A 19,128-nucleotide genomic window follows, 5' to 3' on the forward strand; every position below is an offset into this window, starting at 1 on the left:
CGACGCAGCGTAGTGCGCGCGCGCGCATGCTCAGGGGGGGACGGGCGAAAGGCGCAGGGCCGTGCGTGCGCGTGACCGGTGCGCTGGCTGGTGCTGGTGGTGGCGGTGGAGGGGAATGCTCGGGCGGTGACGCGAGGCAGTGCTAGTGGTGACAGTGCTGAGCGAGTGAGTGGCCGGCGGCTCCTGTCACCGGGTTGGAAGCGGTGGTGTCCCCGGAGAGCGGTGAGTAGCTGGGCCGCAGGAGGAGACGCGGCCTGCCCCGGCCTGGGATTGTGGGTCCCACAGACCGGCCTGTCCGGGGTTGGAGAGCCGAATCTGGGCCCGGAGACTCTGCGGCCGCTTCATCTTCGAGGGGGAGGGGGGAGAAGATTATTATTCGCGCCCCCTCACCCACCCCCTCACCCCGTGCCCCCCTCACCCACCCTGCGGGGGGGGGGGCCCACCTCACCTCACCTCACCTCACCCACCCTGCGGGGGGGGGGCCCCCCTCCCCCTCACCCACCCTGCGGGGGGGGGCCCCCTCCCTGCGGGGGGGCCCCCCTCACCCACCCTGCGCCCCCTCTTCAGCCCCCTCACCCTGCATCCCCTCACCCTGTGCCCCCTCACCTACCCCCTCACCCTGTGCCCCCTCACCCCGCACCCCCTCACCCACCCCCCCCTCTCCCACCCCCCCCTCTCCCACCCCCTCACACTGCCCCCCCCCCCCCCCCAGCAGCTCCTTCAAGCCAAGCAGAACTGGGTATACACCCGAAGTAACCTGCCTTTTCCCTTTACACCTGTTGACTGACCAACTGTAGTTTCAGCAATTTTGTTTTTATTCCTGATTTCCAGTGTTGTTTCCTTTTTTATTTTGTGTGACAGAAATGAAAGTTGTTGCGCTTTTGTTTGGTGTCATGGAGTAGCTGATCGTGACCTGTAGTCAGTTCACCCGGCTGCATCATATTTTAGAATTTAGTTCTGTGAAGATATGTGTGCTGCAGACTTGTTATTGTAAGTTATTTACTGGCATGGACCTGTTGGGACTGCTGACCTGTTTCTGTGTTGTAAATACTTTGTAATTATTTGGTATGAAGTCTGCCATCCCCTGATATCGAAAGCACTTTCATTTATACAGCGCATTTCACAACCTCAGGACGCTTTACAGCCAAGGAAGTACTTTTCTGAAGTGTAGTCACTGAATGTAGGAAATGTGGCAGCCAATTTGCGCACAGCAAGCTCTCACGAACAGCAATGTGATAATGGCCAGATTATCTGTTTTAGCGATGTTAGCTGAGAAATAAATATTGGCTAGGACACCAAACTCTAAAAGCAACCAGTTTGCTAATTTGACCAGAGTGTGAAGAATGCACTGCTTTCATCATCTTTGTAGCAAGCTTCCTCAAAGCGTTGCTTGGTGGACCATACATCTTCATCTCTCTCAGTTCTTGGCTCTATATTCTGGGACCAGAGTTGCTTTGGAGTGTGGGATCCTACAAAAGTACAATTGGACCAGGGTATAGGTTTTAGTGGACTGTGCGCAGATTCGAGGCTTGCAGCTGAAGCAGGCATTACCTTTATTCCGTGCTGATCCATCCTGGCATAGGAACAGGAGGAGGCCCCTCAAGCCTATTCTGCTATTCAGTTAGGTAGATCATGGCTGATCTGTACCTAAACTCCAGTTGTTCCATATCCCTTGATCCCCTTACCTAACATGTTCGAGCTTTTGTAGGTGGCAGGAAAATATGAAAAGGCTGTTAAAACACATATGGTATCCTTGGCTTTTTAAATAGAGGCATAGAGTACAAAAGCAAGGATGTTTATGCTAAACCTTTATAGAACACTGGTTAGGCCCCAGATGGAGTATTGTGGCCAATTCTGGGCACCACATATAGCAAGGATGTCAAGGTCTTGGAGAGGGTGCAGAGGAGATTTACTAGAATGGTACCAGGGATGAGGGACTTCAGTTATGTGGGGAGACTGGAGAAGCTGGCGATGTTCTCCTTGGAGCAGAGAAGGTTAAGGGAAGATTTGATAGTGTTGTTCAAAATCATGAATGGTTTTGATAGAGTAAATAAGGACGAAACTGTTTCCACTAGCAGGAGGGTCGGTAACCAGAAGAAACAGATTTAAGGTAAAAGAACCAGAGGAGAGATGAGAATTTTTTTTACGCAGTGAGTTGTTGTGTTCTGGAATGCAGATTCAATATTAGCTTTCAATAGGGAATTGGATAAATACTTGAAGGGGAGAAATTTGCAGGGTTCTGGGGAAAGAGCAGGGGAGTGGGACTGATTGGAGAGCTCCTTCAAAGAGGCACGATGGGCCGAAGGGTGGCCTGTGCTGCATGATTCTCTGTGGAGTAAGGAATCCGCAGAGCCGGGCTTTCATCTAAATTCAGAACTGTTTCCTGCATCATAATCTGCAGTTAAGCTATCCGTCTCGATTTATAGTAATTATTGCATTTTTTATTTCCAGTAATTGTATTTTTTTAAATCTTTGCTTCGAGGAACATGCTCGTTCAAGTTATTTGGGGCACAATTGAGAACAGTGTAAACTCAATACTGCGTCTAACAATGATCGCTGTTGCCCAGGCAGGCATGCTGGTTTATTTATGACCTCTGTGCATATTCTCGGTATATTTCCAAGCCACCCAGAGGTCATACATAGAGTTATACAGCACAGAAAGAGGCCCTTCGGCCCATCACGTCCGCGCCGGCCATCAAGCCCTGTCTATTCTAATCCCATTTTCCAGCACTTGGTCCATAGCCTTGTATGCTATGGCGTTTCAAGTGCTCATCTAAATGCTTCTTGAATGCTGTGAGGGTTCCTGCCTCTACCACCCTTTCAGGCAGTGAGTTCCAGATTCCAACCACCCTCTGGGTGAAAAAGTTTTTTCTCAAATCCCCTCTAAACCTCCTGCCCCTTACCTTGAAACTATGCCCCCTGGTTATTGACCCCTCTACTGAGGGGAAAAGTTCCTTTCTATCTACCCTATCTATGCCCCTCATAATTTTGTACCCCTCAATCAGGTCCCCCCTCAGCCTTCTCTGCTCTAAGGAAAACAACCCCAGCCTGTCCAGTCTTTCTTCATAGCTGAAGCTCTCCAGCCCAGGTAACATCCTGGTGAATCTCCTCTGCACCCTCTCCAATGCAATCACATCCCTCCTATAGTGTGGCGACCAGAACTGCACACAGTATTCCAGCTGTGGCCTAACTAGCATTTTGTGCAGCTCCATCATAACCTCCCTGCTCTTATATTCTATGCCTCGGCTAATGAAGGCAAGTATCCCATATGCCTTTTTAACCATCTTATCTACCTGTCCTGCTGCCTTCAGGGATCTATGTACATGCACACCAAGGTCCCTCTGATCCTCTGTCCTTCCTAGGGTTCTACCATTCATTGTGTATTCCCTTGCCTTGTTAGTCCTCCCAAAATGCATCACCTGTCACTTTGCCACTGGTCGTATTCAGTTGAGTTGGAGCGAGCTGAATGTGATCCCAGCAGGGTTTGCAGTCAGTGCTTCTCCACCTCTGTACACCAGGACGCTTACCATTCCCTGCATTTCAGCACACAATTCATCACTACCAATTGGATGCAAATTTCCTTCCCACAGCACATTAAGCTCCCAGACCCAGCTATGATTGCTCTTGTTTTGAACGTGATATTTGACTTTTTGATGCAATTCTGTTTCCCGGCCCAGTATCAGTGGGCTCTGTTCATATGTACCAGATTATATTTGAGCATTGTTGCTAAAAGCACTGCTTAAAGCCTTTTAGTTTGTGCCAGGCGCAAAGAACAAATTCACACCGTTCTAAATTGTCCCCCACAGATCTTGAACAGAAATATTCTTCTAAGGAAAGATTTTTTTTAAATACAAATACTGGATACTGTGCAGATTGCTTGCTTGCTCTGTGCTCTGTGTTTAAAACAGGCACTAAATAGAGAAATGAGTATCAAGTAGGTATGTAGCTATTTGGCTGTAGTTCGCTTCAAATTGATCGAGTGTTGCTTAAAGGGGAAGGAAACCATGGGCATGTAGTTACTCAAAGGGGAAGGTAACTAGTACGTACAATCACTTGTAAGTAACCACAGAGTTTTTCCCTGGGCTAAATATATACTTCTGATGTGCAAACTTCAGCTAAAGGGCTCTGGCATCTTAGACCACCAATGTGGTCCTTGGATCATCTGTCAGGACAATGCAACAGTGGCTCAGTGATGTCTTTGTGTCTGGTTTTAATCCCTGCCATGTCTCCGCTCTGCATCTCCCATACAATGTTGCTCAAATTGGGATATTAAACCTGAGTCCCATATAAAGAAAGAACTTGCAGTTATAAAGCCCCTTTCATGACCTCAGGAAGTCCCAAAGTGCTTTATAGTCAATGAAGTACTTTTGAAGTGTAGTCACTGTTGTAGTGTAGGAAACGCAGCAGCCATTTACGCACAAGGCCCCACAAGCAGCAATATGATAACGGCTAGATCATCTGTTTTTAGGTGTTGGATGAGAGATAAATATAGGCTGGGACACAGGGAGAACATCCCTACGCTTCTTCGAGTAGTGCCGTGGGATCTTTTGCAGCCACCTAAAAGGACAGACGGCCTCGGTTTAACATCTCATTGGAAAGACGGCACCTCTAACAATGCAGCGCCCCCTCAGCACTATACTGGGAGTGTCAGCCTAGATTTTGTGTTCCAGTTTCTGGAGTGGGACTTGAACCCACAACCTTCTGACTCACAAGCAAGAGTGCGACCAACTGAGCCACAGCTGACACCATATCACATTCATGTCTATTTGCAACACCAAAGTTTTGATTGGTCCCCTTGGAGGACAAGACACACCAAACAGTATTCTGGAATATGTAATACTGCTTTCAGGGAACAGACAGGGCCACCCTCCCAGGTTAGGAGCACTCACAGTTCTCACACTGCTGAGTTCAGATAGGAAGGGGTGAGGCCATGGAGGTTAGGAGCACTCACAGTTCTCACACTGCTGAGTTCAGATCGGAAGGGGTGAGGCCATGGAGGGATTTTAACATGAGGATGAGAATTTTAAAATCAAGGTGTTGGTGGACAATAAAAACAGAAAATGCTGGAAATACTCAGCAGCTCAGGCAGCATCTGTGGAGAGAGAAACAGAGTTAATGTTTCAGGTCGATGACTTTTCGTCAGAACTGAAACGTTAACTTTTTTTATTTGTTTATGGGATGTGGGCGTCGCTGGCAAAGCCAGCATTTATTGGCCATCCCTACTTGCCCTTGAGAAGGTGGTGGTGAGCCGCCGCCTTGAACCGCTGCAGTCCATGTGGTGAAGGTACTCCCACAGTGCTGTTAGGTAGGGAGTTCCAAGATTTTGACCCAGTGACGATGAAGGATCGATGATATACTTCTAAGTCAGGATGGTGTGTGACTTGGAGGGGAACTTGGAGGTGGTGGTGTTCCCATGCGCCTGCTGCCCTTGTCCTTTTAGGTGGGAGAGGTCACCGGTTTGGGAGGTGCTGCCGAAGAAGCCTTGGCGAGTTGCTGCAGTGCATCTTGTAGATGGTACACACTGCAGCCACGGTACGCCGGTGGTGGATGGGGTGCCTGCTTTGTCCTGAATGGTGTCGAGCTTCTTGAGTGTTGTTGGATTTGAACTCACGTATCTGGATCATTAGTCCAGGCCTCTGGATTACTAGCCCAGTGACATTACCACTATGCTACCGTTCCCTTGACAGTTCACTCTCCACAGATGCTGCCTGACCTCCTGCATATTTCTGTCATTTTCTGTTTTTATTTCCTATTTCCGATTTCCGGCATCCAGTATTTTGCTTTTGTGTTGGTGGACAATGTTTCCCCCTAATTTTTTGGGGGTGTGCAGTCCCTTTAAAGGGCTGCCCCATTCAAAATACCGCGCATGTGCAAAATCTCCCATTCAAAAGCTGGTAAGCGGCCTGTGCGGGACCTCCAGAGAGCTGCGTAGCTTAGCGGGAAAGTTGTTGGTGGACCATGAGCCAATGTAGGTCAACGAGCATAAGGGCAATGGATGAATGGGACTTGCTGCATGTTAGGATACGTGTAGCAGAGTTTTGGATGAGCTCAAGTTCATTGAGAGTGGAAGATGGGAGGCTGACCAGGAGAACATTGGAACAGTCGAGTCCAGCAAATAACACACAAATGTAATGTTATGCATGTTGTAGGACCAACACAGGACCCCCAATCCCTGGGTTCCTGACCACCGCCCCCCCAAAAAAGCTCTTGACCTTCTTTCCCCCCCCCCCCCCCAGTACCTGAACTCCTCCACCCCCCAAGTTGCTGAGCTTCTCTCCTCTCGCCCCCCCTTCAATAGAAACATAGAAGATAGGAGCAGGAGTAGGCCATTCGGCCCCTCGAGCCTGCTCCGCCATTCAATGAGATCATGGCTGATCATCCAAATTCAGTACCCTGTCCCTGCCTTCTCCCCATATCCCTTGATCCCTTTAGCCTTAAGAAATATATCCAACTCTTTCTTGAATATACTTAATGAACTGGCCTCCACCGCCCTCTGGCAGAGAATTCCACAGTTTCACCACTCTCTAGGTGAAGAAATTCCTCCTCATTTCAGTCCTAAATGGCTTACCCCTTATCCTTAGACTATGACCCCTGGTTCTGGACTCCCCGGCCATCAGAAACATCCTTCCTGCATCTAGTCTGTCCAGGCCTGACAGAATTTTATAGGTTTCGATGAGATCCCCTCTCAATCTTCTAAACTCCAGTGAGTATAAGCCCAATCGACACAATCTCTCCTCATACGTCATTCCTGCCACCCCAGGTATCAGCCTGGTGAATCTTCGCTGCACTCCTTCCATGGCAAGAACGTCCTTCCTCAGGTAAGGCGACCAAAACTGCACACAATACTCAAGGTGTGGTCTCACCAAGGCCCTGTACAACTGCAGCAAGACATCCTTGTTCTTGTACTCGACCCCTCTTGCTATGAAGGCCAACACACCATTTGCCTTCTTAACCGTCTGCTGCACCTGCATGCTTACCTTCAGCGACTGGTGCACAAGAACACCCAGGTCTCTTTGCACTTCCCCTTCTCCCAATCTATTGCCATTCAAATAATAATCTGCCTTCCTGTTTTTGCCACCAAAGTGGATAACCTCACATTTATCCACATTATAGTGCATTTGCCATGTTTCTGCCCAATCACCCAACCTGTCCAAATCGTACTGGAGTTTCGCGACGTCCTCCTCACAGCATACCCTCCCACCCAGCTTTGTGTCGTCTGCAAATTTGGAGATATTACATCCAATTCCCTCGTCCAGATCATTAATATATATTGTGAACAGCTGGGGTCCTAGGACCGATCCTTGCGGTACCCCACTAGTCACTGCCTGCCACTCGGAAAATGACCCGTTTATTCCAACTCTTTGTTTTCTGTCCGCCAACCAGTTCTCTATCCAAGTCAATACCTTGCCCCCAATCCCATGTGCCTTAATATTGCACGCTAATCTCTTATGCGGGACCTTATCGAAAGCCTTCTGAAAGTCCAAATACACCACATCCACTGGTTCTCCCTTATCTATTTTACCAGTTACATCCTCAAAAAATTCCAGTAGATTAGTCAAGCATGATTTACCTTTTGTAAATCCATGTTGGCTTTGTCCGATCCAGTCACTGCTTTCCAAGTGCTCTGCTATTACATCTTTTATAATGGACTCTAGCATTTTCCCCACTACCGATGTCAAGCTTACCGGTCTACAATTCCCCGCCTTTTCTCTACCACCTTTTTTGAATAGTGGGGTAACATTAGCTACCCGCCAATCCATGGGTACTGTTCCAGAGTCTATCGAGTTCTGGAAGATGACCAGCAATGCATCTACTATTTCTAGGGCCACTTCCTTAAGTACCCTGGGATGTAGATTATCAGGCCCTGGGGATTTATCGGCCTTCAGTCCCATCAATTTTCCTAACACCATTTCCCTACAAATACTGATTTCTTTCAGTTCCACCCTTTCATCAGACCCTATGTTCCCCGGCATCTCTGGGAGGTTATTTGTGTCCTCCTTTGTGAAGACAGAACCAAAATATGTATTTAGTTGGTCTGCCATTTCTTTGTTCCCCATTATAAATTCCCCCGATTCTGACTGCAAGGGACCTACGCTTGACTTCACCAATCTTTTTCTCTTCACATATCTATAAAAGCTTTTACAGTCAGTTTTTATGTTCCCTGAAAGCTTACTCTCATATTCTATTTTCCCTTTCTTAATTAATCCCTTTGTCCTCCTTTGTTGAATCCTAAACTGCTCCCAATCCTCAGGATTATTGCTTTTTCTGGCCAATTTATATGCCCTCTCCTTGGACCTTATGCTATCCCTAATTTCCCTTGTTAGCCACGGTTGGGTCACCTTTTTTGTTTTATTTTTATGCCAAACTGGGATGAACAAATTCTGTAGTTCAGCCATTCGGTCTTTGAATGTTTGCCATTGCCTATCCACCGTCAACCCTTTGAGTGCCATTCCCCAATCAATCCTACCCAACTCGCTCCTCAGACCATCGTAGTTTCCTTTATTTAAATTGAGGACCCTAGTCTCCGAGTCAACTACTTCATTCTCCATCTTAATGAAGAATTCGATCATATTATGATCGCTCCGACCCAAGGGGCCTCGTACAACAAGATTGCTAATTAATCCTTTCTCATTACATAATACCCAGTCTAAGATGGCCTGATCTCTGGTTGGTTCCTCGACATATTGGTCCAGGAAACCATCCCGTAAACACTCCAGGAATTCCTCCCTCCACAGTATTGTTACTAATTTGGTTGGCCCAATCTATATGTAGATTGAAGTCACCTATGATGACTGCTGTGCCCTTATTGCACGCTTCTTTAATTTCCCTTTTAATGCCATCCCCAACCTCCGCCTTACTGTTTGGAGGTCTATAAACCACTCCCACTAACGTTTTTTTCCCCTTCGTATTTCTCAATTCTACCCATACAGATTCCACCTCATCAGAGCTAATATCCTTCATTACAATTGTGTTAATCCCTTCTTTAACCAGTAATGCTACCCCACCTCCCTTTCCTTTTTGCCTATCTTTCCTGAATATCGAATACCCCTGGATGTTGAGTTCCCAGTCCTGGCCTTCCTTGAGCCACGTTTCCGTAATCCCAACCAAATCATATTTGTTTACTTCTATTTGCGCAGCCAATTCATCCACCTTATTACAAATGCTCCTCGCATTGAGACACAAAGCCTTCAGGCTTGTTTTTTTAACGCTCTTAGACCTATTAGAATTATTATTTACTGTGGCCATGTTTGATTTAAACTGTTGATTTCTCTGACTGCCACTTTTGTTTTTCTCCTTCCTATCTTTTGCTTTTATCCTTGTTTCCCTTTCCTCTGTCTCCCTGCTCAGGTTCCCAACCCCCTGCCATTTTAGTTTAAACCCTCCCCCACAGCACTAGCAAACACTCCCCCTAGGACATTGGTTCCAGCCCTGCCCAGGTGCAAACCGTCCGGTTTGAACTGGTCCCACCTCCCCCAGAACCGGTTCCAATGTCCCAGGAACTGGAATCCCTCCCCCTGGCACCATTCCTTTAACCACGTATTCATCTGAAGTATCCTTCTATTTCTACTCTGACTAGCACGTGGCACTGGTAGCAATCCTGAGATTACTACCTTTGAGGTCCTGTTTTTTAATTTATCTCTTAACTCCCTATATTCCGCTTTTAGGACCTCATCCCGCTTTTTACCTATAGCGTTGGTGCCTATATGCACCACGACAACTGGCTGTTCACCCTCCCCTTCCAAGATGTTCTGCAGCCGCTCGGAGACATCCTTGACCCTTGCACCAGGGAGGCAACACACCATCCTGGAGTCTCGTTTGCGGCCGCAGAAACGCCTATCTATTCCCCTTACAATTGAATCCCCTATTACTATAGCTGTACCCCTCTTTTTCCTCCCATTCTGTGCAGCAGAGCCACCCCTGGTGCCAGGAAGTTGGCTGCTGCTGCCTTCATCTGATAAGCCATCCCCCCCAACAGTACTCAAAGTGGTGTATCTGTTGGAGAGGGGGATGGCCACAGGGAACCCCTGCACTACCTGCCTGTGCCTAGTACTCTGCCTGTTGGTCACCTGTTCCCTTTCTTCCTGTCCAACCTCTACCTGCGGTGTGTCCAACTCCGTAAATGTGCTATTCACGATGCCCTGAGCATCGTGAACGCTCCAGTATGTATCCAATCGCAGCTCCAGCGCTGCAATGTGGTCTGTCAGTAGCTGCAGCTGGATGCACTTCCTGCACATGTAGTTGTCAGAGACACAGGAAGTGTCCCTGAGTTCCCACATATTGCAGGAGGAGCAGATCACGGGGCCCGGCTGTCCTGCCATGACTTACCCTTTAATTAATTGAATTAAATTAAATTAAATCAATCAATCCCACTAATTACACTACAGTTAACTGGTTTACCAACAGTCCCTGCTACACTAGAGAGACCTTAGAAACTATAAACCAGAGTTAAAGTTTAAAAAAAGAGAAATACTCACCAACCAATCACTTACCTGCTTCCTGGTGACGTCACACTTTGATTACTTTTTACCCCTCTCCCCTGCTGTTGAATTGGTATGCCTCGCCTCGCCCCTCCTTTTAAAGTTGCCGCGCTGCTTGTACCTCACGCAGGTCCGCTCTGGTCGGGCGTCGCTGCTCACTCCACTCCCAGGTCAGCCGCTGTGGCCGGGCCTCGCCTCGCCTCGCTCCTTTTAAAGTTGCCGCGCTGTTTGTACCTCACGCAGGTCCGCTCTGGTCGGGCGTCGCTGCTCACTCCACTCCCAGGTCAATCCTCTCTCTTCTCTCCTCTCCCCCCTTTCGATCATAGAAATATAGAAGATAGGAGCAGGAGTAGGCCATTCGGCCCCTCGAGCCTACTCCGCCATTCAATGAGATCATGGCTGATCATCTAAACTCAGTACCCTGTCCCTGCCTTCTGCCCATATCCCTTGATCACTTTAGCCTTAAGAAATATATCCAACTCCTTCTTGAATATATATTTAATGAATTGGCCTCAACTGCCTTCTGTGGTAGAGAATTCCACAGGTTCACCACTCTCTGGGTGAAGAAATACTTTCTCATCTCTCTCCTAAATGGCTTACCCCTTATCATTAGACTGTGACCCCTGGTTCTGGGCTCCCCCGCCATCGCGAACATCCTTCCTGCATCTAGTCTGTCTAGCCCTGTTAGAATTTTACAAGTTTCAATGAGATCCCCTCTCATTCTTCTAAACTCCAGCGAGTATAAGCCCAATCAACCCAATCTCTCCTTATACATCATTCCTGCCATCCCAGGTATCGGTCTGGTGAATCTTCGCTGCACTCCCTCCATGGCAAGAACATCCTTCCTCGGATAAGGTGACCAAAACTGCACACAATACTCAAAGTGTGGTCTCACCAAGGCCCTGTACAACTGCAGCAAGACATCCTTGTTCTTGTACTCGAACCCTCTTGCTACGGAGGCCAACATACCATTTGCCTTCTCAACCGCCTGCTGCACCTGCATGCTTACCTTCAGCGACTGGTGCACAAGGACACCCAGGTCTCGTTGCACTTCCCCTTCTCCCAATCTATTGCCGTTCAGATAATAATCTGCTTTCCTGTTTTTGCCACCAGTGGATAACCTCGCATTTATCCACATTGGGCAGATGCATGGCAGATGCAGTATAATCAACTAACCTGTCCAAATCATACTGGAGTTTCTCGGCATCCTCCTCACAACACACATGCCCACCCAGCTTTGTGTCGTCTGGAAACTTGGAGATATTACATCTAGTTCCCTCGTCTAGATCATTAATATATATTGTGAATGGCTGGGGTCCTAGGACCGATCCCTGCGGTACCCCACTAGTCACTGCCTGCCACTCGGAAAAAGACCCGTTTATTCCAACTCTTTGCTCCCTGTCTGCCAACCAGTTCTCTATCCAAGTCAATACCTTGCCCCCAATCCCATGTGCCTTAACTTTACATGCTAATCTCTTATGCGGGACCTTATTGAAAGCCTTCTGAAAGTCCAAATACACCACATCCACTGGTTCTCCCTTATCTATTTTACCAGTTACATCCTCAAAAAATCCCCCCTCCTCCCCCCCCCCAATCCCCTCTCCTCCCCCCCCCCGATCCCCTCTCCTCTCTCCCCCCCTTCGGTCCCCTCTCCTCTTCCCCCCCCCCACTTCGGTCCCCTCTCCTCTCTCCCCACCCCCCCCCCCTTCGGTCCCCGCGCATACACAGAGGGTGTCAAAAACGCCTTATCACTGACATCTTAGCGATGTGTCTTACCTTCCTGCCACTGATTCTCTATTTCTTACCACATAACAGATAGTATTTCATCTAAGATCACTGATTTTGTTTTCGGTTGGTTTACAGTGATAGATATATAGATTTGCTATCTATTGTATTCTCAGTTTGTAAAAATTCTGATCCAAGCCTCCTGGTCTTGGCAAACTAATTTATATATTTACAAAAGCAAAATACTGCAAATGCTGAAAATCTGAAATAAAGACAGAAAATGCTGGAAACACTCAGCAGGTCAGACAGCATCTGTGGAGAGAGAAACTGAGTTAACGTTTCAGCTCAGTGACCTTTCGTCTATATTGCTATTTCGGTTTCACTCTTGGTAAGTGTCAAGCAGATGGTGCTTTCTACTTGTGACCAATGTCCCCTGTAAAATTTTTTTGGAACGCCCAGCCACTTTAACGGGCTGCGCGGCCCATTCAAAAATCCGTGCATGTGTGTTTTTGCATTAAAAGCTGGTGAGCCTGCTGCGCAGCAGCACAGCTTAAAGGGAACATTGCTTGTGACCAGTTTTTTCCCCTCCCTCCTTCCACTGGCAAATTCTGCACATTTTATTTTTGAAAATGTTGATTCTTTGTTGGGGAGCCAGTGAGGAGGGGACATCAATTTTATCAAAATTATGACTAAGGTTACATGAAATTTCTTTAAACAGAGGCCTGTTCATACATGCTTACTTCCGGCAGAGATAGCTGGATATTGAGGAGCAGGAGTCTTCCGAGGCAATTATTTACTCCTCCCTAACCCAGCGTAGCAGATCGTTATTATTCAAAGTGCCTGTTGAGTAATACAGTGGTGTGAGGAAATGATTGAAATATCTCCCTCTCTCAGAATTAACATTTCAGGTCGATGATTTTTCATTGGGACAGGCTCGATGGACCAGATGGTCTTTACCTGTCCGTCATTGTTCGTATCTCTATACTGTATATTTATCTGGGTTTCAGTCCCTTGAGCCTGTTCCACCATTCAGTTAGATCGTGGCTGATCTATATCGCAACTCCATTTACCCACCTTGGTTCTGTAACCTTTAATACCTTTGTCTAACAAAAATCTGTCACTCTTGGTTTTGAAATGTTCAATTGACCCCCAGCCTCAACAGTTTTTTGGGGAGAGAGTTTCAGATTTTCACTACCCTTTGTGTGAAGAAGTGCTTCCTGACATCACCCCTGAACGGCCTGACTCTAATTTTAAGGTTATTCCCCCTTTGCTCTGGACCCCCACCCCCACCAGAGGAAATAGTTTCTCTCTACCCTATTTATGTGTGTCTTCAGTAAAATTAGAGAATGATTGAAAATATAGCTCTAAGATCTCCATGTTATTGGGGATTGTTCCCAGATGTCAGGATTCTGTAAAGCTATCTTTTCCGTTGTGCATTTTTACATTTGCTGAACTTCATTTGTGAATGGTCGGTGTTTTTTTTTGTTTGAACTGTAGGCATTGTTAGACCATGGAATTACATTGAATGTACAGCACAGAAACAGGCCATTCGAGCCAACTGCTCCATGCTCCACAGGAGTCTCCTCCCACCCTACTTCATCTAACCCCATCAGCATATCCTTCTATTCCTTTCTCCCCCATATACTTATCTAGCTTCTCTTTAAATGCATCTATACTATTTGCTTCAACTCCTCCCTGTGGTAGCGAGTTCCACATTTGCACCACTCTGGATAAAGTTCTCCTGAATTCCCTATTGGATTTATTAGTGACTATCTTATATTTATGGCCCCTAGTTTTGGACTCCCTCACAAGTGGAAACATCTCTACGTCTATCCTATCAAACCCCTTCATCATTTTAAAAACCTTCATTTAGTCACCCCTCAGTCTTTTCTGGAGAAAAGAGCCCCAGCCTGTTCATCCTTTCCTGATACGTATAACCCCTCAGTTCTGTTATCATCCTTGTGAGTCTTTTTTGCACCTTCTCGAGCGCCTCTATATCCTTTTTATAATATGGAGACTAGAACTCACACAGCGCTCTAAGTGTGGTTTAACCAAGGTTCGATACAAGTTTAATACAACTTCTGCTTTTCAATTCTATCCCTCTAGAAATGAACCCCAGTGCTTTGTTTGCATTTTTTATGGCCTTATTAACCTGGCAGCTATGATCAGACAAGTAACACTCGACTAAAAGGAATTTTAGACTAGTCATTCTTTGGAATTGTGTGCTTTAGTTTTAACTTGTTCTTTCTGGATAGTCATTGTGCAATTTGTCACCTGTACAGTGATATTCTAAATTTTGTAATTTTTAATTTTTTTTTACAACAGGACTGAATTCTTACCCTGGAATCATTTAGAGGCTGAATAGTCAGTCTGACTGTTTCTGCGTGTTTGTGGGCTCGTGTCCAAATTATTTAGCGGGATGGAGCTGGCCCACAGCTTATTGTTAAATGAGGAAGCCCTGGCACAAATAACTGAGGCAAAGAGGCCTGTGTTTATCTTTGAATGGTTACGTTTCTTGAACAAAGTACTTGTGGCTGCTAATAAGGTATGTAAAAGCCCGGATCATTCTGAATTTGTGAGACTAGTTTCAAAAAGAACAAGCTAAGGAGCAGTTGGAACTAGAAATGCAGCTGTAATACATTGATTAATCGGGAAACACGAACATGAATTTTAAATGCTCAACCCATCTAGCTTTCCCTACAGCAGCTTTTTTTAGTTAAAGAATTGATTACATTTTTTAATGCAGATTATGCTCTTAAATGTGTCACCTTAGCTTGTCTTTCTACAACTTTAAAGGGAATGTAAGATTGTGAGGAAAATATAAAGTCAAGTGCTAGGAAAATGAAATGTTTGTAGTGTTATAATTTATGTATTTTTCCCCCTTACTAATTATTTTTCAACCATTAATGAACTGCCTTATAAATTACATAAAATGAGAGTTTTTAATCGTCTTTATTTGCAACAAGATGTATCCAAGAAATCAAAGTTATTCAACAGCATTCTAACACTGTGGACTCAAACTTTCTCTCTTAATGAAAATAGTAGTGTCTGCTCTGCTCCACAATTACTAACACCTTAAAGAAATTGTGGCAATGCGCACCTTTGAAATGTACTATTTCATTAACAAGTTGTAATTCTGGAGAAAAATTGGGATTCTCCCATTTTACTTCAAAAGGAATTCTGTTCCCATGCCCACATCCTGATATGCTGCTGATTTCATTTCAAGTAAACAAGTATTCTATTTTAAAGTCTCCACATTTTGACTGTTTGGAGAATGTAACGCTGAAATCGTAACCTGTGGAGCAGTTACATTTCCCCTCGGGTTGTTCAGTTCTCCGTAGCTGGTGGAAGAGATTCACAAGAGTACTGCTGAGGTGATGGGTTGCCCTCGTCTACAAATCTCCCTGCGGCCTCACTCCTCCCCACCTCTCTGACCTCCCCCACCCCATACAACTTTGGTCTACTGCATGTTCTCCCCCCCCCCCCCCCCCCCCAATCAATGGCAGTGCCATCAGCTATCTCGCACACTACTAAATTCTGTCCCCAAAGCCTTCCACCTTGCTTGTTCCCACCCCACCTTCAAACACCTCCTCAAAACCTCTCTCTTTGATCGCGTTTTTGGTCACCTTCCCTAATTTCCCTTTAAGTCCTACTTGGATCTGAACCTGCGTTAAGTACACAGAAAGATAAGTTGTTACTCTACTGTCTTCTTTACACCCCCTTCTCTCCCCCCCTCCCCCCAATAACAAAAACATGTGTCCTTCTACCAGCTCAAACTCCAATTGAGCACACTTCTAGACTTTTTTTTCCTTCAAGCTGAAGGGAGAGTAGGGCCATGGTGGCGAAGGGAGAAGGGGATGCATGAAAGGTCATAAGAACATAAGAAATAGGAGCAGGAGTAGGCCAATCGGCCCCTCGAGCCTGCTCTGCCATTCAATAAGATCATGGCTGATCTGATCCTAACCGCCAATCCACTATCACAGAACCATCTCCTGAATCTAACAGAATTAGACACACGAAATAGGAGCAGGATCAGGCTACACGGCCCCTGGGCCCGCTCCGCTACCCACAGGGCCATGACCGATCCGAACCTAGACTCATGTCCAAATTCCTGCCCGCTCCCCGTAACCCTTAATTCCCTTTACTTCTAGGAAACTGTCTATTTCTGTTTTAAATTTATGTAATGATGTAGCTTCTACAGCTTTTTGGGGCAGCATATTCCGTGGACCTACCACCCTCTGAGTGAAGTAGTTCCTCCTCATCTCAGTTTTGAAAGAGCAGCCCCTTATTCTAAGACTATGCCCTCTAGTTCTAGTTTCACCCATCATCGGGAACATCTTCCCCGCATCCACCCGATCCAACCCCTTCACAATCTTATATGTTTCAATAAGATCGCCTCTCATTCTTCTGAACTCCAATGAGTAGAGTCCCAATCTACTCAACCTCTCCTCATATGTCCATCCCCTCATCCCCGGGATTAACCGAGTGAACCTTCTTTGTACTGACTCGAGAGCAAGTATGTCCTTTCTTAAGTATGGACACCAAAACTGTACGCAGTCAGAGTCAGAGGACCAAAGGATTGGGAGGGGGTGCATGGGTGGAAGGTGGGGTGAGGGCTGTGAGAGAGTGGAAGCTGAGATTTAAAATGTTGGGAGACATGAGGAGTGTAGGTCAGAGAGGACAGGAGTGATGGATGAGTGGACCAGACACAGGTGGCTGAGTTTTGGGCAAGTTGGAGCTTATGGAGGGTGGAGAGTTGGAGGCTGGAGAGAATAACATTTTGGAATAATAAGGGTCTAGAAGTGACAAAACTGTGGATCGTGGTTTGAGCAGCAGAGGGACTGGAGTAGGAGTGGAGATGGGCAATATTGCTCAGGTGGAAATAAGTAGTCTCGATGGATGAGATAAGAGGTTTGAAACTCTGCTCGAAGTCAAACAAGACACCAAGGTTTTGCATGGTCTGCTTCATCCAGGGAGAGGATGAAGTCGGTAGCAAGGAAGCCAAGTAAATGGCAGGAGCCAAAAGTGAGTCAGTCCTCCTGGTGTTCCACTGGAGGAAGTTGTGACTCATCTATGGCTTGATGTCAGGCAGTCAATCTGAGTGCAGAGGTGGCCATGGCTCTGGAGAAGCAGAGTTGGGCATCGAGCATGTACATGGAAACTGACCCCATAATTTCACCAAAGGGCAGCGTGTAGGTGAGGAAGAGGAGGGAACCAAGGTAGATCATTGGGTGACTCTGCAGGTGACTGTACGAGGATGGGAAGTGACAGGCAGTTGTAAAATGAAGCAGTGTAGCTTCATAGACCACCGAACAGGTCAGCAAATACGATAGAACTTAGATCGAGGAGTGGTGTTTGAGGATCAGTCTCAACTGATTTGTCTTTTTTTTTAATCACTGCTTGGTGACTTAAGGTGGACGTGAAAGAAAAGCAAAAGAAATTGGTAGAACAACTGACTGACCTGATAAGCAGTTCACCAGGCCCTCCTACACGCAAGCTTCTGGCTAAGAATCTCGCTACCCTCTACAGCATTGGGGATACCTTCACTGTCTTCCAAACGTTGGACAAATGTAACGACATCGTCAAGAGTAAGGATGACTCATCTGCCTACCTGCCCACCAAATTGTAAGTGAGAGTTATGGAAACATTTGAGGAGAAAAGTACTTCTGGTGCACCTGGCCTGACTAGTTTAAATGGTGCCGATGATCAGTACGAGAGCTGATGGTGCAGAGTGTATGAATCATTGAATCTTACAGCACAATAGGAGGCCGTTTGGTCCATCGTGCCTGTGCCAGCTCTTTGAAAGAGCTATTCAATTAGGCCCACTCAAGTATATATCTAATACCCATTTGAAAGTTAGTAATGACGCCTACATCCTGAGAATGAATAAAAGATATGCCTCCTCCATCAGTGACAAATGTTTAACTTCCATTAGCCGTGTGAGTGGTGAGATTCTTCTTTTAATGAAAAATTGGCAAATAATTTATTTTAGGAACGTAGGAAATGCTCGACGAAGAAAGACCAGGGTCTATCTAGTTTGCCTTCTACCATCCCGGTAGTCACTTGATACAACAATAATGGAGTTATTGACTAATCATAGTAATCAATCTCTATCAATGAGTCAACATGGTTTTATGAAAGGGAAATCGTGTTTGACAAATTTACTAGAGTTCTTTTGAGGATGTACCGAGCAGGGTGGATAACGGGGAACCAGTAGATGTGTATTTGGATTTCCAGAAGGCATTCGATAAGGTGCCACATAAAAGGTTACTGCACAAGATAAGAGCTCGCGGTGTTAGGGGTAATATATTGGACTGGATAGAGGATTGGCTAACTGACAGAAAACAGAGAGTCGGAATAAATGGGTCATTTTCAGGTTGGCAAACTATAACTAGTGGGGTGCCACAGGGATCAGTGCTGGGGCCTCAACTATTTACAACTATATTAATGACTTGGATGACCTAGTGTACTGTAGCCACATTTGCTGATGATACAAAGATAGGTGGGAAAGCAAGTTGTGAGGAGGACATAGAGTCTGCAAAGGAATATAGACAGGTTAAGTGAGTGGGCAAAAATTTGGCAGATGGAGTATAATGTGCGAAAATGTGAGGTTATCCACTTTGGTAGGAAGAATAAAAAAGCAAAATATTATTTAAATGGAGACTACAGAATGCTGCGGTACAGAGGGATCTGGGTGTCCTCGTACATGAAACAAAAAGTTAACATGCAGGTACAGCAAGTAATTAGGAAGACAAATGGAATATTGGCCTTTATTGCAAGGGGGATGGAGTATAAAAATAGGGAAGTCTTGCTACAACTGTACAGGGTGTTGGTGAGACCACACCTGGAGTACTGCGTACAGTTTTGGTCGTCTCACTTAAGGAAGGATACACTTGCATCGGAGGCAGTTCATAGAAGGTTTACT

General features: G+C 46.2%; 1 protein-coding gene across 1 annotated transcript in view; it reads left to right on the top strand.

The window, feature by feature from the left end:
* Nucleotides 1-34: 34 nt before the first annotated feature.
* Nucleotides 35-19,128, top strand: part of heatr5b (HEAT repeat containing 5B) — a 243,401-nt gene continuing 224,307 nt past the window's right edge. Inside the window, exons 1-3 of the mRNA XM_085996729.1 lie at nt 35-222; nt 14,529-14,748; nt 17,617-17,828. Coding sequence (XP_085852855.1) covers nt 14,623-14,748; nt 17,617-17,828 — 338 coding nt within the window. The 5' untranslated portion in view covers nt 35-222; nt 14,529-14,622. The remainder of the gene's footprint in view (nt 223-14,528; nt 14,749-17,616; nt 17,829-19,128) is intronic.

This window comes from Somniosus microcephalus, chromosome 9, assembly GCF_052327205.1.
Source record: "Somniosus microcephalus isolate GS21.2 chromosome 9, FLI_Smic_1.0, whole genome shotgun sequence".
Classification (NCBI taxonomy): Eukaryota; Metazoa; Chordata; class Chondrichthyes; order Squaliformes; family Somniosidae; genus Somniosus; species Somniosus microcephalus.